General features: G+C 34.1%; 1 protein-coding gene across 3 annotated transcripts in view; it reads right to left on the bottom strand.

The window, feature by feature from the left end:
• Nucleotides 1-14,849, bottom strand: part of LOC149786738 (uncharacterized) — a 103,702-nt gene that overhangs the window by 7,470 nt on the left and 81,383 nt on the right. For all 3 annotated transcript variants that reach the window (XM_089978249.1, XM_089978250.1, XM_089978251.1), the window contains one exon: nt 3,650-3,791. In XM_089978249.1, the coding sequence (XP_089834375.1) occupies nt 3,650-3,791 (142 nt within the window). The remainder of the gene's footprint in view (nt 1-3,649; nt 3,792-14,849) is intronic.

Below are 14,849 nucleotides of genomic sequence, written 5' to 3'. Positions count from 1 at the left end.
AAGTTCGATATGTCCATTGGGCGTCTCTTTGTATCTGCATGTTTCTGTCTCTCTCTAATTACCCTCTCTTTCTCTCTGTTTCTTTATGTTAGTAGTGTTAAAACAAAGATGACAAGTAATATTTAACACTTCATTTTTCAAGAGTATAAAGTTCAAAGATGCAGTAATGCTTTCGAAAATAACAGCTGATATCTTTTTCTTCACAAGTTCTAAACACTCTTCCACACAATTAGGAATACTTTATTAGCCTCGGCATCATGAAATGGGCGTGGGTTGCATATTGATAATATTATTCACTCTTTACATTAGAGTGGAGGTTTAGACTTGTTTACATAAAAGTTCACAAGTGCACCTTCTACCCATAAACCAAATGTACAAGAATGAGAAAGATTACAGCTTTATTCTTAATGAACGGTGTTTATCTCGTAACTGATATAGATGATGTATTTCGGTTCTCAAGTAAGTTTTAGATGTTGAACTGTCGTATTTCTTTGTCGCATATAAAATGTGTCAACATGGTCTTGATAAAACTATATCAGGCGCAGATATTTTGTTATCTTCCTCGTTAAACGTAAGCCAAATTGGCCTGTTTTCTTTTACTGGTAGAGTATAGACTACAGCAAAATATAGAAGCCTATTTCCCTTCTGTGAAAACTTTTAAGCAAGAGACTCGTGAATACGCTCTAAACAGCAAACGTAGGCTTCACAATGAGTCCCATCAGCCATTATTAGCAAACAAGGTTCCAAACATTCACAGTTTTGATCTTATCTTTGATTGTGTTATTTTTACAGTGGAATAACCACAGTTGTATGTTGAATTGTAAGTTTGGTTTGTCCACCATAAGTTCGACAAGTTTATTTCTGGTATTTTACTTAACAAGTTATAATCCTGTTACATGCAACTTTATACCAGGAAAATAAATACAATCGATAATGTCATTTTAATTTTAGTTAATAGTTTAGGAGAGATGATATAAATCATAAATACATTTAAACTATGAAACATGTGCACATCTTTTTCGATATTGTTTTAATAACTGCTTTTAGCACTTTAACACAAACGTATGTTATAATTTAAACCATACCACGTCATACTAATAATATACCTAATTAGAAAGAAATCTGGATAAGGCCCAGAAAGCTGCCCTTATTTAATATAGCCATTTTCTAGGGTGATGCAGTCATGGATATATATCTAAGTTCTAAGAAGTATTTTAATGATACATATACTCGATGGTAAACTGAACTAACCTCGTGTCGGTTAGTGCCTATGAGTTGAACACACAAGCAAAAATGTAAATTGTGTGACATTGTTCCCAAGATTGAAACGTTGAGCGTTCATGTTACATGTTTTTAAGTTTTACCTTCGTAATGTTTCATACAATGTATGAAGAAAATCCACTTTGTTCGAGAAATACAAAATCAAAAACGTAAATTTGATTTGCCTGTTATATTTTCTCCGATATCTCCGAGGTAAGCAAAACTATTAAATTGAATGTCAAAAAAGTCACTAAATATTCGAATTCTAGACGTATGACACTGAGTTTCAAATGTTACGACGCATCATAAGAATGAGGGTAATTATAATGCACACTGCGGTAGTTGGAAAGGGCTTTCCTATCGATACATATATATACCCTGGTAGAAATTGCTATACACTTTCTCATTTGTTGAATGAATGGGTCGTATTTTCCAAAGCAAAAGTAGATACATTTTGTACATTTCCAATTAAGTTCAATTTTGTCTCCACATTTCGAATCTTGAAAAAATATAAACAGTTTTTACTGGAGAAATTATTTTATCAGCACTTGTATTTACAAAGACGTCGTGAGGTGTGCAGTAACAAAATAAGATACATCAAGAGAAACACAGTAATTTTACAATTTATTTTAAACGATTTATGAAGAAGATGTAAAATACCCAGGATGAATAATACAACAAATGTATATAATTCCTTACTTGCTCTGCCGTGTGTAAAGATAGTGAAAGTATCATGGAGCTGAAACAATTAAAACCAATCTGTAACATTGTTGGTCTTACTTGATATTACTGAAGAACTGTCAAGATAAATAATGTATGGTATTGGAATACAAAGGACGACATTATAATCTTAAAGTAAAATAAAAAATAAAAAACGATAGAATGCTTCAGGTAGAGGTTATATTATATACAGTTAGTATATGGTTATTTTAACAAAGGTTTAGATCGAGAATAAGAAAGATCTGGTGGTATTTCATGTTATGTACCCTATGGTAAAGATACCAGGACATCCGCTATTGCGCTAAATGTTCAGTTGTTTCCTCAATCTTTGCTTCAAGATGCGATTAAGTAATGGAACTAATAAAGAATTTAATTAAGTATGGGAATAATGTTTTTGAGATCGGATTTATAGAATCAGTTTTTATAGTAATGTGGTGAGGAATGTACATGTTACCGATAAACATGATCCAAAAAATGGGATATGTTTTCTATTTTAAATAACTATTTTAAGAAATTCGACGACTGACTTTGCAGAAACAACTCCACTAAGTCTTCGCTAATCGCTTAATTTAAGTATAATCCCTATATTGAAGTTGCGGTAGTTACTAAGTATATCGATACGACTGACAGTTCCTCATTACTATTACGGAAGAAGTCTAACGACGAAAAGAGGGGTGTTAAAATGGAACTCAGATAAACGAGGATGACAAAAGGGAGAACAGACTTTTTGTGATATACATTTACGTTTGAGCCTTGCTAATATAATTTTGTTAGACTGCATGCGTTTAGCAGGGTTAATTCTTTGATTGAAAAACCGAATGACAGACCTTGCAAATATACTGCATTCAAAAGACCTAAAGCTACCAGTTGAAACTGAATTTGACCCTGTATATAAATAAAAGTCAAGTCGGTAAACATATTATAACTCTTTAATTATATATTTGTTAAATGACAAAACGACAATATGCACCTATATGGGATGTATTTCGATTAATACAAGCATTATGCAGATTTTTATTTCTTTATTAAAACTCTAATCTTTCTGGATTGCAAAGAATATATTTTACGATGCTGTATGCTTGTACATGATTTTTATGAATAAATACTTATGATAAAATTACTGCAATTAGGTGTTTCGACTTGTCATTGAATTAGTAGATTTTTTTAAAGAGATAAGTCACAAGTTTTTCTTTGTTTCGATATAAAAGTTAAAATAGTGTGAATAAATCTATTCAATGTATATTTGTATATTTTTTATTATCTACGTTCTTGTTCAGGTCATAGAGAACACTGCAACTGCAGTACTAAAATAGTTGTGCATAAATGCAGTACTTAAAAATATGGTCAAGGGTTTGTGATTGTTTTCACTGCAGTAGGTACAACATGTCATAGAGAACTGTTATTGTCACCTTCACATCGACCATTGGTGAAGTGATACAGAAATACATATTGATATAACAAATGCAAGAGGAAGAGAAGTAATGTAGAATCGTCAAATATACAAGTGGTACCTTTCATGTGGCACACGGACTTCGAAGCAAACAAAGTTTTCAAATGACGATCAAATAATACAGAAATCGAAATTGTCGAGATTTAAGCATTTCTGCATACTATTATTTTCATCGTTGAATTGACGACAGTTCACAAATGTGTTTAATGATATACGTACCCTTTCTAATTCATTGGTAGCAAGATCAAGCTCATTTCTTGCCCTTTGCAATGCGAGTTCAACGTTCTCTTTCGATCGTTCAGCTACATTCATCCTCGCTTTAATCAATCCTAGCAGCTCCGATACGAAAGTGCGAATCCATCTTTAAGTGAAATATAAGATCATAAATTCATCGGAAGAACATATAGCATATAAATATTGTTATAATTATTTAGATTTAATATCTGACTAATTATTGCGGGGAATATTGCAGTTGATACTAGGAAGGCACAAATGAATCTCTCCTGACAAAAAAAAAAGATATGTAAAGATCTGAATTATTACCAGTACGAAAAATGTTTTTAATTGCGATACCGTTTTCATCTCTTATTCCATCTAACAGAAAAAGGCAAATAACACTTATAGTCAGACAGGTGAATATATACATATAGAATATGACAATCATTGATAGTGTAAGTAAATGAGGGAATGAGTAGATGAAGAGAAAGAAATTAATTAAATCTAGAGATGGAATGATTAATGAAGCATGCAAATAAGCAATTCGTTTTGAAATGATGCCAAACTGAATGAAAAAGAAAATGTTACATTTTATTATAATATTTTAGCTTTTCACATTGGATTAGAAAACATTTATAATCATATTCTCTAGCATGACACATCAAAATAAGCACACGGATGTCTTCTTGCACCGCCATCAAGCGAAGTACAGTTTGTATGTGTCTTTGTGATTCCTAAAATGTAATGAATAATGATTGTATTATGTTAATTTTATTTCGGTTTGAATTTGTTTATGATATATAGAGGCAGCCGGTCTGGTGAGTTATTTTATACATGTATGGACCTTGAACATTCTCCCCACTATCTAGTGAACATTATTGCATTCACTTTTGGTGTTTGATTTTAATTACATTAGTTGATAAGCTTCTTCTCAGGTTTTGTCTCAGCCTGACTGCTGTATGGGTTTTAAACATGTCAGAATGGCCATGCATCATAAGGAATAGAACATTCGTGCATGTTGATCTTGTATTTAATTTCAAATAAACTGCATATTAACGTTTCATCTCAGGAAGATCAAAAACTAAGCTTGAATATTAGCAGATGTTGACCATATATTAATAATTGTAGCATAATTGTCTTTGGAAAGAAAGGGGAAATTTAATACGGAGAATATATGTAGAAACATGTACAGAAGAAAACTAAACTTTTCAACTTCACACACACACACACACACACACACACACACAGATATATATATATATATATATATATATATATATATATATATATATATATATATATATATATGAAAACTGTGTGCAATTGTATAAAACTAGCAACCCATGTGAAAAAGAATTCAATATTTAATAAAATAGATTAAAATTTAAGTTTCTAAACCATATCAATAGATGAAGTATCCACTATTGTTATAATGGTTCCATACATGTTCCAACTATGATGGAACGTGCAACGATATTACAAAGATGTGTCGATCGCTGTACAAAGGAGACCACTACTGTAGAAAATTACAATTGTGAATTATTGTTGCTAAATCAACAACAATGAGACTAAAATACGAAAAGTCATATTCTTTCAGGTCCAGTTGTACAATATTGAGCATTGTTTAAACTTATATGCATTAGAAACCATTACCGCACTAATACTTTGAAATGTAATGTTCTAAACCTGAAGCAGTACGATAAAACACTGCCAATTTCTTTGATTACAGTAATACACTAGAAACGTTGAAAAAGGATTAAAACTGAAGTGCAAGAACAACACTCATTGCAATATGCAATATAACCACTATTATAAGAAAGGTAATACTTGTTGCATTCCAGTTGAAAACCGCGATTTCCTACATAAAGTATCTAATAAATGTGTATAATACCTTTCAGAATAGTAATCCACTATTCTTGTAATTGCACAATAATGATTCGAGCAAATGTGGAAAGAAAACTACTGTAATTAAAGTGTTGTAATGAAACTTTACTCCACTACGGTGAGAACAGGTATAGCAAGTCAAGATCTTTCGACAGTTGTTAATTAATATAATGATATCTTTATAATGTTTCCAGCTGCTTTTTAATGAAGCTACTTCTGTACTATAATTTATTACGTAATGTGGGGCGAAAAGTGTTATAATAAGTACTGGAAATTGTGCGGCATTGCCAGTTTTAACTGATCAGGTGGTATTAAAATAGGAGTACATCTTGGAGGTCGATATTGTATTAACTCAGATGCATTTGTTTATTTAACAAGTTTGTTAGTGCAATGGATAGTACTATGATGGAAGTATGTTTTGGATACATATTATAAGGAAATAGCTATTGTGACTATATTTATTGGTGCAACTTTGGAAAAAACAACATGATTATACGATAAGAAAATGTTTTACATTTTCAAGAAAACCTTTGAGTTCGAAGTCAATTTATCACATTAATGGTTATATCAGAAGCAGTACATCGATTAAAATACACACATGAACCCAATTTACTAACCAAGATCCATGATCATACATGCATGAATGGTCCTAATGGACCTGTACATGAAATAATATTTGTTTCCTTGTTCAGTTTACTCGAATATTATTTATTCCAATAGAAGCACATTGAAAATCTGTCTAGTTAGTCCATAACTATTATTGCAATGCCTTGTTTTGGATGCCAAATTACTGAGATATGATGATAAAATAACTCAAGGTGCATGCACTTTCAATGCAAGTTCATCATAATAATATGTTTTATAATAGCAACACATCCACAATGCAAGAAACTATTGTTGTCATTATATGAAAAATGGTTCCAGCCAATTTGAATTGAAAAACAATATTGCAATAAGTTTTATAATTAAAGTTTCCAAAGTAAGGCTACACAAGATGAGATATTTGAATATGACTGCCAATTATAGGAAGCTACATATGCCATACATTTAATATCAGATATGATACCTCTACTGTAAAGAAAACGCACCAATAATATATTATACAATATTGATTGTATCTACCCTGCAATAAAATCAAACATTATACAAATATTAGGAATGCAGCTTTTGAACTAGAAAAGTAGATGAGATATGTCAGTTCAATTAGAGACAAAATTATATTTAATATCGTCTCCTAACGTGGTCAGATAATTAGTTAGATTTCCAATTCGAACATGTAGCAGACAAATATTGCAAAATACAACTTTTGTGTGAAAGTTTAACTTCGCTTGTTTTAACTAAATCGCATTGAGATGTGATGATAAAATGTCACAATGTATCAAGGCAAATACTCAAAGATTGTCGTGACATTATCCACGTGGTAAGGTTGCGGCAATGTTATTACTGAATTACAGAATGATCGCACATGGGACTATTATTGCAATACTCTACCATTGAAATAAAGTTATCACGATCTAGTTATTCCAGTTAATATTGACTACTATGTGGCAGGAAACAGTGACCTATTATTCCCGCTTATATCCTCTGTCCCTTTTTAGTTATATCATCCATTCTTTTCCGCTTTCCTGCTTTAAAATGTTTTAAGAAACATAGATATGCTTTCTGCACTGAGATACTTTTACACGAATTGCGTTGACTTTTGCCTCTGTGATTATATGTTCATGATAGAGTCGTAGGTCACTGTTTACATTTTGCCTTTTCATTTTGCTCTCCGGTCATTAACGTTTAAACAGTATGATAGACATGTACACAGCAAGGTCAACTCGAACGAGATAAATACATTATATAATACTAATGTTATATTATACAAGTATGTGAGTCACGTAACAGAAACTGGAACATGTTTTTCAGGTTATGGAATTCGGCCATTGCTTAAAATTTCCCATTAAACATAGGCCTGTAATTCTACAGTCGTTGAGGTAATATATACAAATTGGTAAAGTTTTATATTATCACTAGAAATAGTATGTTCATAGTTTATTTAAAAAGCATCTTAGTTGTTACTGGGTCTACATTTAGACCACTTTTATGTAAATGTATTGCAAAATTGATAAACACTGTTTAAACGGGTTTTAATAACGTCACCCCTTTTCCCACGTCCTTTCTGACACAAGTCATTTCGTTCACCCTCGAAAGTATAATGCTTTTGCAAAGTAAGTTATCGGTACCCAACAGAGGTTGCTAGAAGCTGATATCACCCTGCGTGGCTGATATCCATTGAATAATCTCGTTCCTTTGGCTTATGGGACATGAATTACACAAATACGCCTTAATGCAATAATAAATAAAATATTCAAAAAATAAAGTTTTCATTAAATATAAAATTACATTAATGACAAATTATCGATGGCGACATGTTTACCATCGCGGGACCAGTTACCCTTTCTTTGGAATTGAATGCATACTGTCTTCGATCACAGTAAAATTAGCGATATAACATTAGTAGATCCCTTCTTAAAACGAACACTATTTGACTGTTATTGAATCAATTTTTGTTAATGCATTTATAATGCAAAGACATCAGCGATTCGCAATGCCGTCTGATGCCAAATATAGAAAGATTGCCTCATACCATGTTTCAAATACTGCGTGAAATGTCAAAGTGCAATATTTTAATAATTTGCCATCAGCATCATACTTCAAAGGCTACATGTCTGAACCTTTGAAACCTTTAGTGTCATATATACTGCGCGTCGCGTTCCACAGCCAAGGTCAATCTACGCAGTTTTGATATTCCCTTTATAATGAATTTATATAATTATCTAGTGTCCCAACACTTCTTATCAATATACCAACAGCTATATCAGATATATCATATATACACTTTATCATAATAGTGTGTTGTATATCTAACCAAAGCTAATTGTGACACACCCGTTATATGAATGTCCTGGATAAGTTTCAGATAATCAAACGACTGTTGCCTCTTTTGAAACAAACCAGTGTTTGATATGAAGTCGGTGGATTCCTTAATTTAGCTGCTGTCCTTTGGAAAGCACTACCTGGTCAGTCTTTTAAATGGTGGATATGTCAATAGGAACACGTCTGATAGCACGATAGTAAGAAACCATTATTGTAACGAAGTCTGTAACATACTGTTTGGGGGCAAAATCGTGTATACAGAAAGTTAAGAGAGAGAGAGAGAGAGAGAGAGAGAGAGAGAGAGAGAGAGAGAGAGAGAAAGAGGGAGACAGAGATAGAGAGAGAGAGAAAGTCACTTCAAATATAATACCGTGCGCACATACCATAACCATCCCTTTGCCTTTTTATGAGGATTCTTAGAGTGAATAGTATATAAGTAGCGCTTTTACATTTTTGTGTTCAATGCCACTAGTCCTAGCATCTATACCTTGACATACTTAGCTAATAAGAGACCATTGTCTTTTATTACTTACAATTTTTTTCACAAGGACTCAAGAACCCCAAACACAGGTCACGTGAGTGACCAAATAATGTGGGGGCTGGAGTCTCGGTCGGTTGCCAGAGCAACGACGAGTGTCCAAAACCCGGGCAAAACCACAGCCTGTGATGTTACTTCTTGAGACTGGATAAACAATTCCCACAGAGTGTACTTGTTCTCAGGCATATGACATCTAATCAAAACCATCACCCCACCTCCGCCCTCACCCGCATCCGCACGCCACACCTACCCCACAACCACACACCCACCCATTCACAATATGTTTATTTTGTAAAAATGCAAGGTGCGCAAAATCCAACATTTTTAAAATGATTCACATTCTATCATTTCTTTTTGCATTCTTCAGCATAAATTATAAATTGTGCAAAACATATAAAACACAATATGCCATAAATACTGTACGTTGCAGCTACACTAAGCGACAAGTCTTAATTGTATGTACATATTTAAGTATGTAATAAGTATATATGTATGTATGTATGTGTGTATGTGTATATATATATATATATATATATATATATATATATATATATATATATATATATATATATATGTATATATATATATGTATGGATGTATGTATATATGTATGTATGTATGTGCGTATGTATGTATGTATGTATGTATGTATGTAAATGTATGTATGTATGTATCTATGTATGTATGTATGTATGTATGTATGTATGTATGTATGTATGTATGTATGTATATATGTATGTATGTATGTGTCTAACACTCCGGTAGCGGAAGTGGTTAGAGCATCCGCCTTGGTATCATAAAATTGCGCGTGCGAATCCCGTTCGAGTCGTACTAAAGACATATAAAACTAAATTACTGGCAGCTGCCTGACATGGTGTTCAGCATTAAGCGGTTACTTTTAGGACTAGTCGGCCTGGTTTCCGTTGGTAAATTATGCTACATGTCTGCGGCATGATGTCCAAGTGCTGGACGTCAGTATGAAGTGCAACAATGCAGACGTTGTGGCGATAAGAGTGAAAAAGCGTTACAGCTACTAATGCAAAATACTCCATTTATACATTTTAAAAATTATCCACATTCTCTCATTCATGTTCGCATACTTTAGCATAAATTATAATTCGTGCAAAACAGATATACAACACAATATCCCCTAAATACTATACGTAGCAGCAACACTAAGGACAAGTCCTAAATGTATGTATGTATGTATGCATGAATGTATGTATGTATGTATGTATGTATGTATGTATGTATGTATGTATGTATGTATGTATGTATGTGTGAAATTTTGTGTCGACCTCTGCGGTGGCGTATGTGATTAGAGCATCCGCCTCGGTATAGGAAGATTTCAGGTTCGAAGCCCATCCGAGTCAAACCGAAGTCTGATACAAAGGTTACTAGTAGCTGCCTGACTTGGTGTTCAGCATTAAGCGGTTACGTTTAGGACTGGTCTACCTGGTTTAAGGTGGTACATGATGCTACATGTCTGCGGCATGATTTCCCAGTTATGGGCGTTAGTATGAACTGCCACAATGCAGACATCGTAACGATATGAGTGAAAAATTGTTAAAGCCACGTTAAACATCTAAGTCACAAATAGACACACACACACACTTTCTGGTATTTGGTGGATAGCGAGGACTCGGGTAAGGAACCGCGTACATTTGTTATGGCGATGATAGAGCAAAGAGAAACACACGTAGAGACAGTAAATTAATTGCAAATGGTTACGTATCAAGGAGGGAACTGTATTATCAATTCTAAGGAATATTAAATTTAGCAATGCAAGCAAAAGCGCACAAGTTTACACAAATATTATGTATAATCCATGCAAACTAAGAAGCACACTATTTGAAAAAGTCACGTAGACCTTGGACATTGGTACATTATGACCAACGAGAACATGTTTGCATGTCTTGTCCTGTCTTAACAATCAATACGACTGTTCAGGTGCCCTAGTGGTTAGAGAGTCCGCCTTGGATGTGGGAGGTTGCGGGTTCAAACCAAGGTCGAGTCATGACAAAGACTTAAAAATGGTACTAACAGCTGTCTCGCTTTTGGCACTCAACATTAAGAGGTTAATGTTAGGACTAGTCGGCCTGGTGTCAGACTAATGTGACTGCATGGGACATCATGATACAGGTCTGCGGCGTGATGCCCCAGTGCGCGACATGACTATAACCTGCCACACTGCAGAAATCGTAGCGATATGACTGAAATAATGTTAAAGCTACGTTAAAATCAAATTCAAATCACATACTAGTATTAAGTAACTGTTATTTAGGGCAATTATATTATTATTTGCAGAATATATTGTTGCTCTTGACTGACTGATGAGTTTATTAATTGAATGAATGTCCTGCAATTAGAATTTACCAGGACTAATCTACCGCTTTGGAGATATACTGAAATATATCTGGAGTATGCTCATTTGGTCATAGTGCCCCGTTGTAGGTTTGTGTGATTACTTGTTTGATTATTTGAACTCATCGCAATGGAAATATTCCTTGGCCCGAACTAATTAGCAATTTAGTAGGAGAAAACGTCACAGAGTGAAGTGTTCGTAGGTTACCATGATGAGATGATATAATTTTAATGAATTCAGTTCAAAATCACCAGAGTGGCCATGGAGTACCATAGTCCCTATTAAAACCTAGTTGTGTACATAGGAGGTTTTGACTGTAGTGGTAGTATTTACGGTAGGAGACCGGTAAATTACACAAAGAAATAAACAAAAGGGACTCGGTATATACCGCATATGTCGACCTATTGGCAAATGTGATGCAGTTATACTGGCGAAATGATCCTTGAAACCATAAAATGAGTGGCCTAAGGTGGCGTAGTTAAAATAGTTCACTGTGTTAATGGTTAATGTATAGTTTCTACTTCGTGAACTGCTGACGGTACGGAAAGTTGCTGAAGAGAAACCATGCAGATGTGATATATATTTGACAAGTTGTGAGACATGTGGTCTTGCAATGATTAGTGAAAAATATATGAATAGAATGGACACGTCGGGATCTCTAATATTCAAATGAAGTTGTATAGAAGTATTTGGAGATTTTGGGTAAACTTATGACTTATAGTGGAATCGCGCCAGGGTTTGACACCGCTTGGTCAAGAAAATACCCCTGGGTTGTAACAATACAATTTGGCTCGGTTTGATCATTTATGAGAGGAAAATCGCCTTATCGGCAATGACTATTCGTTTTTTGACAAAAGAAAGTAATATCTACATTGCATTATACGAATAAGAATCTCTCTCACTCTTTCTCTCTCTTTCTCTCTCTCCATCTCTCTATATCTCTATCTCTGTCCCTCTCTCTCTCTCTCTCTCTCTCTCTCTCTCTCTCTAGGGCATTCCTATGGTTCACATTCCAAATCACTTATTTTGAACATTTGTCAATTCAAGGTAACTCGTACATGTGTTTTGTATCGCTGATTGGAAGTTTAAACAGTTTCTTTTCCGCGGTGCCTTCGGTGCAAAACATACTGAAGAAAAGACTCAATTAGTAAGAATATTACAGTCTAATGCAGCTCTAGAAAATGTTATTTTAAGTTATAAATAGATGTTTGTCCAGTAGAACATCCTGAGCATTTTGTCTATTGTTAAAAACCTCTTTAAATTTGGGAAAACAATACAGACTGACGCCTGGTGTTTACGTTTTGTGTGATGTTTTAATAAGACTTCGTTTGCAACAGAACTATCGATACAAACATAATTCATGATAAGTTCAGCAAAGTCATCAAATCACCAGCTGAAGAAAGTATATACATTTAAAAGAACATTGGATTCATTCAACAGTTTATGATTGCTTGCACGTGAAGCAGCAGGTCTTAAGAGCGTGATAATCAAAAGCATATTGCTGTAATTAAATGGTTCATTTTAGGACTGATGATCTTGACGATAAATATTTAACCTCTATATAATGTATGTATCTTTCTATATGTTTACTGATGTTCTGTGTGTGTAAATTCCATATTCGGTTAGTGATAATTCCATCTCACCTTAGCGTGATTTTTCACTTGATTCATATCTGTTCTCTCATGTTTGAATACGAAGTAGCAAATAATTAAATAGGGACGGATACAATAAATTTTGCATATTGAGGATGTCTTTTCTATATATTTACTTGTGTAAAATCTCGCCGCAAACAAAACGTTTTCACTTTACAGATGGGTTGGATAATTAGGCAAGTTCGGTACAACTCTACATTGAATTCATGCGTATTTCCAATAGCATTTTGATGTACTTCTTTCGTAAATGTCATAGATTTATTTGCATGTATTGGACGTGTATGGTATGAATGTATCTTGAGTTTGCCGACACTATTGTCTCACAAGCATGAAATATTAAAAAAACACCAGGGACTGTTATATGCACTATATTTTATTCTTATCGTTTTGCTAAGTAGTTGGTATTCGATGCTTGGGTCTAAAGAGAGATAATTCTTTTTTGCAACGCTCGACAACAATTGACAAATATTATTGTTGAAATAAGCTGACATGGTCCTTAGCTCTTGCAATCCTGAACCGCAAAGTCAACAGCGCCATCAATGATGAAATTAGCAGAGGCACTGGAAAGGTTTTTGCAATGCTGGAGAAATACTCTCCATCGCAAGATAAGGATGAAATCTCGAACGATGTTTACATCTCTCACTGTGTCAGCCGTTTCCAGTCTCATCCAGTTAGATAGCGAGACCGAAATGTGTACCGCCAAAGTCAGTAATAAACGTACAAAACATTGAAAACATAGTTTTAAATTAAATTGTCTCTGGACCCACACTGAACAAAGTTGAATCATTTAACATCAGTATCGCTGTTAATGTGTTCACTTATGACAAAGGCCGTTATCCGCTGACACCATGGACAGAATGGACAGGCCCAGATTGATTTGTTGCTGAGTGAAATGAAAGAATCAGAATCGACATTGCGCTATATATGGATAACGAATCTTCCTCGGCAACTTAACCAACATATTAAGTACAAGGATAACAGCACCCATAATTATAACAAGTGATAATATTCGTGATTCTTTCGCAGCCATTCAGTGCAGGATTTATGAAAAAAAAAAACTTTAACGCTTTCACGTAAGAGCAAAATGCTTCAAGCCAGTCCAAAAATGTGATTAAAAATCCCGTTTCCAAAGTCCGTGATCACTGTCATAGTAGTGGTAGGTACACATGTACGGTACACAGCACATTTAATGTATAATGTACCTGAACGAAACCAAAATAAATATATCGCTTCATAACCTGCGTGGTTATGATGATCACTTAATACTGCAAGCAGAAGCAAATGAATCAAACTCGCAAATAGGCGTAATTCTCAATGACATGGGAAAGTATTTGAAATTTCGGATGGGTTAAATGCAGTTTATCGAAACAATAGTTTATGAATTGTCTTTGGAGAGGTTAACAAGCAAGCTGTCGGCGGAAAATTTCAAAATCAATTGTCGATGCTGTCCAACCAATATTGACTTCCTGACGAATAAATGTATGAACGATTTGAACAAATTTGCTGAAACTCAGTTGCCAACAATCAAAGTGTTTTCGTCATCGTTGTTACGTGACTATATTTCAGAAAATGACTACGAACATGCAACGAAAGTTGTGTCAGCATTCGAGTTCAAAAACCTATGTGACTATAACAATCTGTATATGCGCACTGATGTGATATTGCTCGCTATTCTGATTGAGAAAGTTCGTGGTTCTGCCATGCAAGTGTACAAGGTCGATCCTGCACATTACTTCTATTCATCGGACATGGGTTGTGATGCATTCTTTTCCAAAATTTAAATCGCACTGGAATTGCTCAATGGCACTGACCATCTTCTCGTTGTCGAACAATCACTTTGTT

The sequence above is a fragment of the Sinohyriopsis cumingii genome, chromosome 12, assembly GCF_028554795.1.
Source record: "Sinohyriopsis cumingii isolate HCF-2022 chromosome 12, ASM2855479v2, whole genome shotgun sequence".
In the NCBI taxonomy this organism is placed as follows: domain Eukaryota; kingdom Metazoa; phylum Mollusca; class Bivalvia; order Unionida; family Unionidae; genus Sinohyriopsis; species Sinohyriopsis cumingii.
Note: the sequence above shows the minus strand (reverse complement) of the source record. Positions and strands in the feature narration are given on the sequence as shown.